A 12,468-nucleotide genomic window follows, 5' to 3' on the forward strand; every position below is an offset into this window, starting at 1 on the left:
CTCAAGCTACCACAAAGGGGCATCATATACGAAGGCCACACAAGTAAGGCAGCTCAAATTGCCACCGGAGTAGGTAACACAAATTAAATAGACCGCACAAGTAGGGCAACACTAGTACGTATGCAACCTTTAGTACCCAACGATGGTTACTTGTGGGCCAAACATTATATACGGGCCTTTCAAAATGATAAGTTTGAATACCGAGGATCCTAGTTAGTAAGTTCATGAACCGATATCAGTGGATATCGGTTTTAGGGCTTTACTCGTGGGCTATATTTGGATAAAAAACCAGATCCGAACCCGAGCCATTAGGACTAAGGGGACAAAACTAAAAAGGACAAAATTCTGAAATAATGAACCAAAAAACCCATCCGCATTTCAAAAACACTCTTAAGGACAATAGTACCCTGGTATGCACAGGTGTCGGTGCATACCATCTTAGTATACTACCTTAGGTATGCATAGACGTCATTGCATACCAAACATCACAAAGAAAATATTATGCACAAGTGTCAGTGCATACTACCTCTTGGTATCGCGGTATCGCATGCATCGCCAACGATACCAAACATCATGAAAGAAAATAGTATGCATAAGTGCATACTACCTCTAGATCTGAGGGTATCTTGCATGTGTCGCCATCATACCAAACATCACAAAGAAAATTGTATGCACAAGTGTCAGTGCATACCACTTCTTGGTATATGCACAGACGTCAATGCATACCAAACATAGAAGGGTAAAATTGGAAAGTGTAAAAAATAAAAAAGTCAAGTCTGTCCTTATTAATAATTAAAACGTGAAATTTGGTTTTTCTAGTAGTTATAAGCCAAAAAATGTCCTTATCAATGGTTTTAAAACCCAGCTGTCCTAGACTATCATTAAAATTCCAAATTGGGCCTTTTGGCTTATTTCTTGTAGGACTAATTTATATTTAGGAGTGGACAGTGTGGAAGGGAAGCAGAAGAGAAGGAAAAAAAAACAAGAAGAAATGGGGAGAAAAGAGAGAGCTGCAGAGCAAAGAGAGAAGAGACAGCAAGAAATAACACGGGTCAGAAGCATCCCATACTCTGAACAAGAGAAATGGTGGAGCCCAGAAACAGTTGCAGTGGTGACTGGGTCAAACAGAGGAATTGGATACGAGATTGCACGACAACTCGCACTCCAAGGCCTGACTGTTATCCTCACTTCAAGAGACCTCGACAAAGTGAACGAAGCGGCTAACTCTTTACACCAACAACACCCATTCTTATTTATTGTACCGCATCAGTTGGACATTTCTGACCCTGACTCTGTCCACCACTTTGCCCATTGGCTTCATCGCGTTTACGGCGGCTTAGATATTCTGGTCAGTTTTTCATCTAACTTTATATAACAAATTGCTTTAACTTACTTGGACGAATACTTGACAGGCTACCAACATATCATTCTACCCATATAAGATTGAGTGATTGCTCAACTTTCTTTTGAAATGGAACCAGTCTAAACCCCAAATTGCTGTCCAAGGCACCAATTCTAGTAAAAGGGTCCCCTGCACAGAAAAGGCTTGACACGGGTACGTCCTACACGCGACCTATATGATGTAGTACGTAGGGACACAGCTAATCAAAAAGAAAACTACTTCTATTCTTTACTTACACATCTAAGACCGTACAAAGTGTCACACACCTTACAAATAAATTACTATGAAAGTGGCATCATGGAGTTGTAACTATGTTAATAGGAATAATAGATTACGTTCTTAGTCTTTTGGATTTTAGGGTTTTGCAATCGTATGCATAACGTGTCCGTGTGTCTCTGTGTCGGCCACGGATTTTGTAAGAAAATACTGAGGTGTCCATGTGACTGAGCCAGAGTAACTCTGGTTATGTATTCAGGAATTGGGAACAGAGCGGAGACTGTTGGGAACCGCCAAACTTGTCGCTTTTGTTTGGTTCGACTCAGTTTTTTGGTTTTCATGCACACCTAATACCCAAAACTTAGATCATAAATGAACAAGAAGTTCCATCTGATGGTGATACACAAAAACCTCTCTAGGACCTTATTAGTACTATATTCCTTTGGAGTCCGAATAAAGTAAATCGAAGCAATCAACAACTAGGGTTACCTTGGAATGGAAAAAGGTCACAGTTCATCCGTAGCTCAGAGTTGGCACCATATTAAGAACCAGTGGAAAAACCAAAGAAACAATGAAGAAGTAAAGCCACACCTTCAGAGACTAATCAGGATAATATAGTTGACAACCATTTATCATTTTGCGAAGGGTGGAAGTTGATAGTAGTTTTCCATACTTTTCTCTTATCGTGAATTTAGAGAGTACATGCAACCAACAATTTTATGGCAAGATTTCTCTTACGTTGTGTCATTGGTATTGCTGTATTGGAGGCATTTTATTGGATGCATTTTTGTAGTGGGGTCTTATTGTGTTTTGAGAACCTCCCTCATAGTGGGTGATGCGAGGACGCAATAGATTATCATGTGCACAGCACATGCATAATGCTACAACTAGAGTTTATCTTTTATTCTACTTCTATTTTAAATCCTTAGTTAATTAGAATTAGACTAGCTTCTATTTTAGTTTCCCAAGTTCTATTATGATTAGGATTTGTTAACTAGTTCTCTATATAAGCAGATGTAAACCTTAAGATTTTCAGACTTGATTATTATTATTGAATTAAAAGAATTCGTTTTTATTCATTAGACCCTAGTTTTGGGTATCTTTATACATTGTGTATCTATTGTTCTTGCTTCCGCGACAAAGATACATCAAATTGGTATAAGATTTTTAGCTTTTTTCCTGGTTTGCTCGTCATGGCCACTCAACGAAGAGGACGCTTTAACGACCACCAAAGCCGATGAATTCAAGATTGGTTCGTGTTGAGAAAGAATTGGAAGCAAATTCGACCGATTTAGCGACATAAAAAGAGATTTTGATGAAGCTCGTGACGACTTTCAACCCAAACACACCATTGACGTTGTGGGATGCATTGCGGTGGGTGGACGATGACCCCAAGATTCCCACCACTCGTTCTCAAGAAGTTGAGTTAGTTGTTGCGACCCAAAATACTCAATCGAATCGACGCCGCAGCTTATGCACCCTCGCTAACTTCTCCACATCCATCTTCCATTGAAAGCGATAAAAGAATCGCTTTGTAGCTTCAAGCACTAAATCACCATCTTCTCGATTAAATGGATTGGGACGACCTATTGTTGATGGAAGTGGTCCGATTTTGAATCCCACCGATCGGGTCGATTTCCTCGTTCGATTTGGCCTTCCCGAAATCAAGATCGCAGACGCCATCACACAATTCGAGTTCCCCATGTTGATCAAACTTTTCAAAGATAAAGATTTTGCTCCCGAAATTTATTATGATGCGCGGATCTCGATGCAAATCGCACAAGCTATCGTCCGAATCTCGCCTCGCGTGGTCAAAGGCATATTGATGCTTCGTTACTCCCGGTTATCTTCTCCAAGAAAATTTCGATCGGCCAAAGAGACGATCCTATTTGCCTAATTCACTCGGTCAAGCAAACTAATGCTCCTTGGCTTCTAATGTGCGGGCCCATGGAAGACCTCATGATACTTTCGGGGCTACAAATTATATTCCAAATCAACATAATACTAGGCTGCCATGAAGAATCTTTTTATCGCTGGCGACCGGTGCACCCCATTCCCGACCCGAGTTGATTAAGCCACCCCACTTCCTACCGACAAATGCGCCGGTTAGCACCGACTTTTGATCCTCCGGACCGCCCGATTCTCCATCTAGTCCTTCTCCACCAAGGCTAATAACCACAATAGGCGAATCAAAGGCGTGGGCATCAACAAAATGTGCACCATAATACGTAATTTTGATATTAATCATTTATTAGCATTTTAGAGAAGAATCGGATGGGTGATATTAAATTAGACGCGTGCACGAATTTAATGGAAAATTACTGACCGATGCTTTTGTCGACCGGTTAAATAAGATTGAAAAAATTTTGATTATAAAAATTTTGAGGATCCTAAGTGTGTTAAATTAGTTGCGACTAAATTAACGGCTATGCACTTGTTTGGTGGGATGAACTTCAATTGACTCGTGCTAAATTGGGTTACAATAAGATTACTACATGGGATAAGATCTTGTAGAGTTGAAAAAGAATTTATTCCTCATGACTATGAAAGGGATTTATTCATGCGCCTCCCAAACTTGAAACAACGGCTTCAAAGTGTGGTCGGGTATCTTGAGGAGTTTCTTTTGTTGTGCACACTGGCCGATTTGTCCGAATCCGTCGATTAAAAATTGGGCGTTATTTGAATGGATTGCGAAAACCACTTCGGTAGGCATTAGCTTTCAAAGATGTTTATGATATGTCCGATGCTATTAAATATGCTCTCAAAGTCAAGATGCGCTTCGGCCATCCCCTTCAAATTCATCGCTAGTGCCACTTCTACCCATGTTCCTTCGCCATCCAAACCTCCTCCTACCGAGTGGGTCCAATCACATGCTATGAGTGTAAGGAAATCGACATGTTCAGTAGTGATCGGCCCTAAACGCAGCGCGGGTTTAACACAGGATGAAGAAAATCTCAATCATCCTAAGAAGACGTCACCGAGATTGATGACTTTTTAACTTATGCAGTCTGGTTGTCCCCAATTGATTGTTCGTCGTTCTTTAATTACTCCAGTTGTTAAGCATGATCCTACGTCATGGCTTCGTCATAATATCTTCCGTACTCGTTGCACTTCGAATGGCGTGTTATGTAATGTTATCATTGATGGTTTCGGTGATAATATTGTTTCTAAAGATATGGTGGACAAGTTGAAACTTCGAGGATGAGCCACATCCCGAACCTTACACTATTTCTTGGTTACGGGATGGTGCCACGATCAAGGTTACTCGTCGTTGTCTAGTTTCGTTCTCCATTGGTCCTAAATACAAGGATTATGTTTGGTGTTCTATTGCACCCATGGACGCATGCCACTTGTTACTTGGTCGTCCCTGGCAATATGATCTCCTTGTTATTCATAATGGGCGAGAACACTTATACTTTCACTTCTAGTGGCGAAAAATTGTTTTGGCACCACCGACTCCATTTCGCCATACCGATCTCACCACCACCCGGTGAAACCGGGTTTTCTAGCGACGGACGTCATTCGCGGTATGTTTCTTGCTCTTATTTAAGGCCATTTCTTGCAAACCCTACTACTATACCACCGTGTTTACAACCAATGCTAGATTCATATTCGATGTTTGTATCGAAGGCACGCTAATGGAGGATTGCCCCTTTTACGAGATATCCAACATGCTATTGATCTTATTCCTGGAGCTCTCCTCCCTAACTTACCACATTATCGCATGGCTCCTTCCTCGAACACGCCGAAGTTACGAAGCAAGTTCCGAAGTTATTAGCTAAAGGGATTTGTTAGAGAGTATGTCCCCTTTGTGTCGCGGCCTTTACTTTACTTACTCCTAAGAAAGATGGGAGTTGGAGGATGTGTGTTGATAGCGGGCTATTAACAAAATCACTGTGAAATATCGTTTTCCCATTCCACGCCTTGAGGATATGCTTGATTCATTGCATGGTGCTAAGGTGTTTTCCAAGCTTGATTTATGATCTGGATTTCATCACATTCGTTATCCGCCTTGGAGATGAATGGAAAACCGCCTTTAAAACAAAAAGCGGTTTATATGAGTGGTTGGTCATGCGCTTTTGGTCTTTCTAATGCTCCTTCTACCTTCACGTCTTATGACTTCGGTTTTGAAGCCTTATCCGAATAAATTTTGTGTTGTCTACTTTGATGATATTTTGATTTACGATTCTTCCGAAATCAACATATCAAGCATATTGAGATTCTTTTGGGTGTTTTCGCGTCGAGAAGCTTTATTTACAACTCAAGAAATGTTCTTTCATGGTTGACTCGTGGTATTTTTGGGTTTTCGTGGTTTTACGCCGATGGTATTCGTGTTGATGATTCCAAAGTCCGTGCTATTATTGAGTGGCTTGTTCCTTCTACGATTGACTCGGGTTCAGTAGTTTTCATGGTTTAGCTTCTTTTTCATAGAAGGTTCATTCATAATTTCAGCAAGATTATGGCTCCTTTAAAGCGCTTTGACGCGTGAAAAGCTTTCAAATGGACTCCTGAAGCTAATGAGGCATTTGACTTGATTAAAAAGAAGATGACTTACGCTCTTTGTTCTAGTTTTGCCGATTTCACTCAACTCTTTTGAGGTAACATGTGATGCTTGTAAGTCACGGCATTGGTGCTGTTTTGAGCCAAAATGGCAAGCCGGTTGCTTTCTATAGTGAGAAACTTCGGTGCTAAATTGAATTATTCTACATATGACTTGGAGTACTATCGCGGTTGTCCAAGCCGCGACACATCGGCATCATTATCTTATTCATCGTGAATTCCTCATAAAGTCGACCATGAAGCTCTTCGTTATCTTAATACTTTCGGAAGGATGTTAGTACTTTCGACATATCAAGTGGAACTCTTTCTTGCGAGAAATATACTTTCCACTTACGGTTTGAGTTGGAAAGGATAATCGAGTTCTTTGATGCTTTGAGTCATCGTTAAGCATCTCTTGGTTACTCTCCGCACCTCTTTGTTTTGGTTTTGATGAGTTCGCGACTTATATGCTCGGGATGCCTATTTTGGTCCTATTCATGCCGACCGCTTGGTACATCATGGTGTATCCGGTGAATTTTTTCTCCATGATGGTTTCATATTTCGGGTTCACAGACTTTTGTATTCCGTTTCTTCCCTCCGCGGATCGATTATGATTGAAATGCATCTTTGGGGGTTAAGTTGTCACTTTGGGATCATAAAGACCATTGCCTCTATCGGGGAGAAGTACTTTTGGCCTACTATCGTAGAGATATTAACCGGTTTATTGAGCGATGTTATGTGTGCGGGCAATGAAAGGTAAGCACACTAATCTTTGGTTTGTATACTCCACTTCCGATTCCCCGACAAACCTTGGGTTGATGTCTCCATGGATTTTGTGTTGGGTTTACCACGCTCTACACACGGAAAGGATTCTATTTTTGTGGTTGTGGATCGTTTCTCAAAGATGGCTCATTTCATTCCCCGCGACTCGTCTTTCTCGGATCTTTGCCGCAGGTTGCTCATTTATACTTCCGTGAGATTGTTCGTTTGCATGGTTTACCTCGCGACTATCATTTCGATGAGATGTCAAATTTACTAGCTATTTTTGGAAAACATTATGGAAGCTTTTTAAGAGTAAGCTCCATTTTCTCTGACTTTCCACCCACGTAATGATGGGCGGGCGAGGTTGTAAATCGTAGTTTGGGTGACCTATTGAGGTGTTTGATTGATGATAATCCCAAATCTTGGGAGTTTGTTCTAACACAAGCGAGTTTGCTTATAATAACTCACAACCGCTCTACGCCTTTCTCTTTTCATGATTGTAACCGGAATAACTCCTCTTCTTCGTTCTTGATCTTGCTCTTATTCCATCGACCGCTTCCGTTTGTGCATCTGCAGAGGAATTTGCTTCCCGGATTCACCTTATTCATGAGGATGTCAAGAAGCGTTTGGAGAAATCTTATGCCATGTACAAGACTAATGCAGACAAACACAAGCGCTTAGTGACTTTCGAGGTTGGTGATTTGGTGATGGCTTATTTGAGAAAAGAACGTCGGCCTTCATCTCACAAGTTAATGATGCGACGATTTGGCCCATTTCCTATTACCGCCCGTCATGGAGAAAATGCTTATGAATTGGACCTCCCTCCCGAGATGCGTATCTCTCGCACTCATAGCGGATCTCACTCCTTTTGTTGGCAATAGTATTCCACCTATTCTCCTACCTGTAGATCATAGTGTTGATCCCGCTCATCGCTACGGTCGGATTGAAACCGCTATTGATGTTTCTACTACTACGACTTCGCCCGAGGTACTTATGATCGTTATTTGGTGAAGTGGTGTGACCGTCCATTCTCGAAAAATTCTTGGATTTTTGATGCTACATTTCAACTCATGGATCCTACTTTCTACCGAAATACAAGGACTTAATCTCGAGGGCGAGCTCTTCTCAAGTGGGGGATTGATCGCGAGGACTAATAGATTATCATGTGCAACACATGCATAATGCTTCTGACTAGAGTTTATCTTTTATTCTACTTCTATTTTAAATCCTTAGTTAATTAGAATTAGACTAGCTTCTATTTTAGTTTCCCAAGTTCTATTATGATTAGGATTTGTTAACTAGTTCTCTATATAAGCAGATGTAAACCTTAAGATTTTCAGACTTGATTATTATTATTGAATTAAAAGAATTCGTTTTTATTCATTAGACCCTAGTTTTGGGTATCTTTATACATTGTGTATCTATTGTTCTTGCTTCCGCGACAAAGATACATCAGTGGGCCACCACTTTAATGGAGCATCCAACCCAAATATTTTACTGTCTCAGTACATGGTTAGCCGTGATTGCCAATAGAGGCATGTTATTGAGTTCCAATGGGTGATGGGGAGAGAATTCTCCAAGTTGAGCATAACCACTTTGTATTTTCAATGAAATATTTAAGATATTTTATTCCTATGTTACATGGACACACCATATTTCAAAAATAATCTGTGTCGGATACGTACCACGTGTCTGTATCGGACACACATGGACACATATTGTGTGTGATATCCCTGCGTTTTTGATATTTCGTTGTGTCAGACACTCCGTATCCGTGTCGGATATGGACACACGTGTCCATGTCAATGTAACTTAGTTTTATTCTTATCGATCAGAGGGAAAAAGTTGTTGTCCTATTTTGTAACTGCTACGCAGGTAAACAATGCAGGGGTGAACTTCAACCTTGGATCGGACAATTCTGTTGAGTTTGCTGAGACAGTTATCAAGACAAACTATTATGGTACCAAACGGATGATGAAAGCAATGACCCCACTTATGAAACCTTCAGCTTGTGGTTCTCGTATAGTGAATGTTAGCTCTCGACTTGGAAGAATGAATGGGAGAAGAAACGTAAGTACTCAAATTTCTTGATATTGGACCCCCCAAACCCCCAAACGCACAGTCACATAAACAATCACACCAAGACCACCACTACCACCACATGGCGTCTCTTTTCTGAAAAAATATATATCACAGGGGTAGGTTGTCGTATATACCCCAAAAACTAGTATCAGGACCCTAATCTCACGAAAAATGAAAATAAAAATACCTACGTGCGCCAACTGATTTAAGGCCTTCATGGTGGGATACCTTTCCTTTTCCACCAATACCACCAGCCTTACGGCCCTTACCATCTTAATGTAATTATTTATTTATGTTTGTTTTATTTTGTGTATGATTCCCCTGGCTCAGTATCTTTCTAATATTTGGAAACACCTGTACTGAGCTTGATGTATACATCCCACTTCCCAGTTTCCCTTTGTATGGTTTAACATTAGCTTATTCTATATCCAGTATTTAGACGGGTTGGTATTTCTGTAGGATCTGAATTTTACTTGCCACAAACTTTGCTGAGTTCACCTTTAGTTTGTTTTTTAAGCTCAGGAAGGTTATCCTATAACTAATTCGCCAAGTATATGGATGGTTCAACTTTCGAGTATGCATCACTTTTGATTGATCAATGAAGTAATTGAGAGTTCTATTTAGTGATCTGTTCAAGTTTTCTTGGCTGAGCCACCTTGATTATCTAGTTTTGATATATATATATATATGATAAGTAATCTTTATTGATCAATAGTGCAAAGCACAAACACACAAAATGTGAGTGAGATCCTCACACAAAAATCTAAACTATGCTGAGTTTATATATGTTCAAAAGTATTCAAGCTGTACTAGTCATTCACTCCGCACGTTAAGGCACAACATGTTGTTTCAGTGACAATTGATCTCATAAATCCTGTTGATCAAAAGACTTGTCCTTGTTTTTCTCATTATTCTGTTTGGCACAAAAGGAGTAATAACTAATAAGGATAGCCTAGTGTCTTTTATTCACACAGTTTGGTACTTCTTTTTAAGAAAATATTCCATGTCTGTAAATTTTGACAGAGACTGGGAGATACGACGTTGAGAGAGAAACTAACAGACGACGACAATCTCACTGAAGAACTGATTGACAGTGTGATGACAAGTTTTCTTGAAGAAGTGAAGCGGGGTAATGAGACATCTGATAAGTGGCCCCAGATGTTCACGGATTACTCGCTTTCGAAACTTGCAGTTAATGCTTACACCAGACTGACTGCAAAGGCGCTCATTGATCAACCTGATGGCCACAAAATCTATTTGAATTGCTACTGCCCCGGATGGGTGAAGACTGCTATGACAGGCTGGATGGGTAATATATCGGCAGAGGAAGGTGCTGATACAGGAGTTTGGTTAGCACTACATCCAAGTCAGTCAGTAACAGGAAAGTTCTTTGCTGAGAGACGCGAGATAAACTTCTAGAGTAGCGATGTGAAGTATAGTGCCTGGAAACTTGGTTCAAATTCAATCTGCTCATTGCATCTTCCTGTGCAAAATAAGATGGAGTTTCCAAATTATAGTGGCTCTGGTGAGAAATTGTAAATATAGTCCATGTTTTTCTGCAATTCCTGTATGGTTTGAATAATATTTCTGCAAGGAATTTAACACTGGGAAATTACTATGTGTGACTCGGTTGAAAATGGATGTGGGAAAAAGAAAAAAAGTTAATGGCTTCTTTAGAGGCGCAAAAGGATTTCGGAGGACCTGTGTCTGTGTAGGCTGGATCATCCATCTGTTTCTGAAAGCTTGTACATGGGTCTTGTTCTTTTGCCATGCTAATGAACATGAAATGGTATGCCCTTTTTATTCCTACCTTAGAGTTGTGCTAAATGGTACAATTACACAAGTATGCGTAGTTGTAAGCATTTGCATCTAATCTGTCTAATATGTTGGCTTTTATGTATGTGTATACATGGTATATTCAATGTTTTCATTCTAAATGGATTGTGTAAATAGGTTTTTTTGTCTATAACACGTTCAATTTCACAGTGAATAGAGCCCATAGAGCCTATCTAGAAATAAATGTATCAAGAATAAAAGCATCGACGAGCGCCTAAAAGTTTTGGCCCACCTGACTGTCCTTTTTACCTTGTTTCTGATTTCATTGACATGGATACCAATAGCTGGGATTGGAATAGGGATAAATGAATTTAGGCTTTTAGAATATGTTGAAAGAATTGTTTCAATTCCTATTACACCAAATGAGGAGGATACTTTGGTTTGAAAATGGTCGGAATTTAACACAAATACATTGGTTCAGGATAACTATATCTACAAACATATTTAGAAGATGAAAGTCTTATTTAAACAAAGATTTTTTGTATGACAATGCTTGCAAGGTGTCGTCCCAATTGCGGATTTATTAGCATTTCATTATTTTCAAGTCCAACTTGAATGCACCCTGTGTGAGAGCTTCCCAAAAACACAAATCCATGTATTTTTAGAATGTTCTTTCTCTAGAGCCATTTGGTGTGGAACAAATTTAAGTAGAATTATTGATCAGCGATATACAAGTGGTGTCAGCTTTAAGGAACAGTTAGCGAGTTTAACAAGGGATATCAGGCAATGCAAGATGGTGATGTGTAGTTTTGCTACTTTGTTGGGGTTTTGTGGAATATATGGTTTGCAAGAAATGACACAAGGTTTAAAGATAAACGCCCTGATCTAGTTCGATATATCAATAGAGCTTCAAAAAATATGCTAATGGTTCATGAAGTCATGTCCCAGCGAATTCACAGAGAAAAATTTCTGGTTTATGTTAAATGGTTTCCACCGAAGGACGGATTTGTGAAACTCAACACTAATGGTGCGTCTCTTGGAAATCCAGGATATGCGGGTGATGGATGTATTCTAAGGGATTTGGAAGGTAAATTTTTAATGGGAGCAACTATTCCTATTTTTTATGCAACCAACAATGAAGCGAATTCCTTGCTCTTTTTTATGGACTTCAAATTTTAATAAAAACAGGATATCGGAGGATTGAAGTGGAGACTAATTCCCAATTGTTGTTCAAGGTTTTTTTGACAGCTGAAACTTTTAAGTGTAATTGGTTATTATCCATAATCACTACTCAGCTCAAGTTATTGTTGCATAAATTTGAAGAAGTTCACTTTAGTTGGTGTTATAGAAAAGGAAATAGTTCTACAGACACTCTTGCTTCACATGCTGCTGCTCAAGTAAAGAAGTTTAGAGTGCAGGGACAACCAACTGTGGAGATCTCAACTTGGCCTTTCGGAGACTTGTCATTACTTCCAGTGTTTTCGTCTATATGGTGGCAGAACGTGTTCTCTGATGTTCTTGGCATCTGTAAATATCGTTTGGTTTAATAAAAGTTTAGCTTGAAATCAAAAAAAAAAAAAAAAGTTTTGGCCCACCAACTGAAGCCTTCTTGTTCCCCATCCTTGATTTGGGCTACGATCAACTGCTCTATATTCACTAACCACCCAAGACATTCCCAAGTACCAAGTACC

At 39.7% G+C, this 12,468-nt stretch overlaps 1 protein-coding gene across 1 annotated transcript; it reads left to right on the forward strand.

The window, feature by feature from the left end:
• Positions 1–879: 879 nt before the first annotated feature.
• Positions 880–10,808, forward strand: LOC147496263 (short-chain dehydrogenase/reductase 2-like). The gene is made up of 3 exons (XM_086559255.1): positions 880–1,348; positions 8,795–8,989; positions 10,025–10,808. Exons 1-3 carry the CDS (start codon positions 992–994, stop codon positions 10,418–10,420), a joined length of 948 nt encoding a protein of 315 aa, XP_086415381.1. The 5' UTR covers positions 880–991; the 3' UTR covers positions 10,421–10,808.
• The last annotated feature ends 1,660 nt before the right edge of the window (positions 10,809–12,468 follow it).

This window comes from Coptis chinensis, chromosome 5 (genome assembly GCF_015680905.1).
Source record: "Coptis chinensis isolate HL-2020 chromosome 5, ASM1568090v1, whole genome shotgun sequence".
NCBI lineage: Eukaryota > Viridiplantae > Streptophyta > Magnoliopsida > Ranunculales > Ranunculaceae > Coptis > Coptis chinensis.

Bases quoted from the DNA above. Each gene is read 5' to 3' on its own strand.
- LOC147496263 (XM_086559255.1), top strand. From the start codon at position 992: ATGGGGAGAAAAGAGAGAGCTGCAGAGCAAAGAGAGAAGAGACAGCAA. The intron at 1,349-8,794 runs GTCAGTTTTTCA...ACTGCTACGCAG, and splicing joins ACGGCGGCTTAGATATTCTG to GTAAACAATGCAGGGGTGAA. The intron at 8,990-10,024 runs GTAAGTACTCAA...AAATTTTGACAG, and splicing joins GAATGAATGGGAGAAGAAAC to AGACTGGGAGATACGACGTT.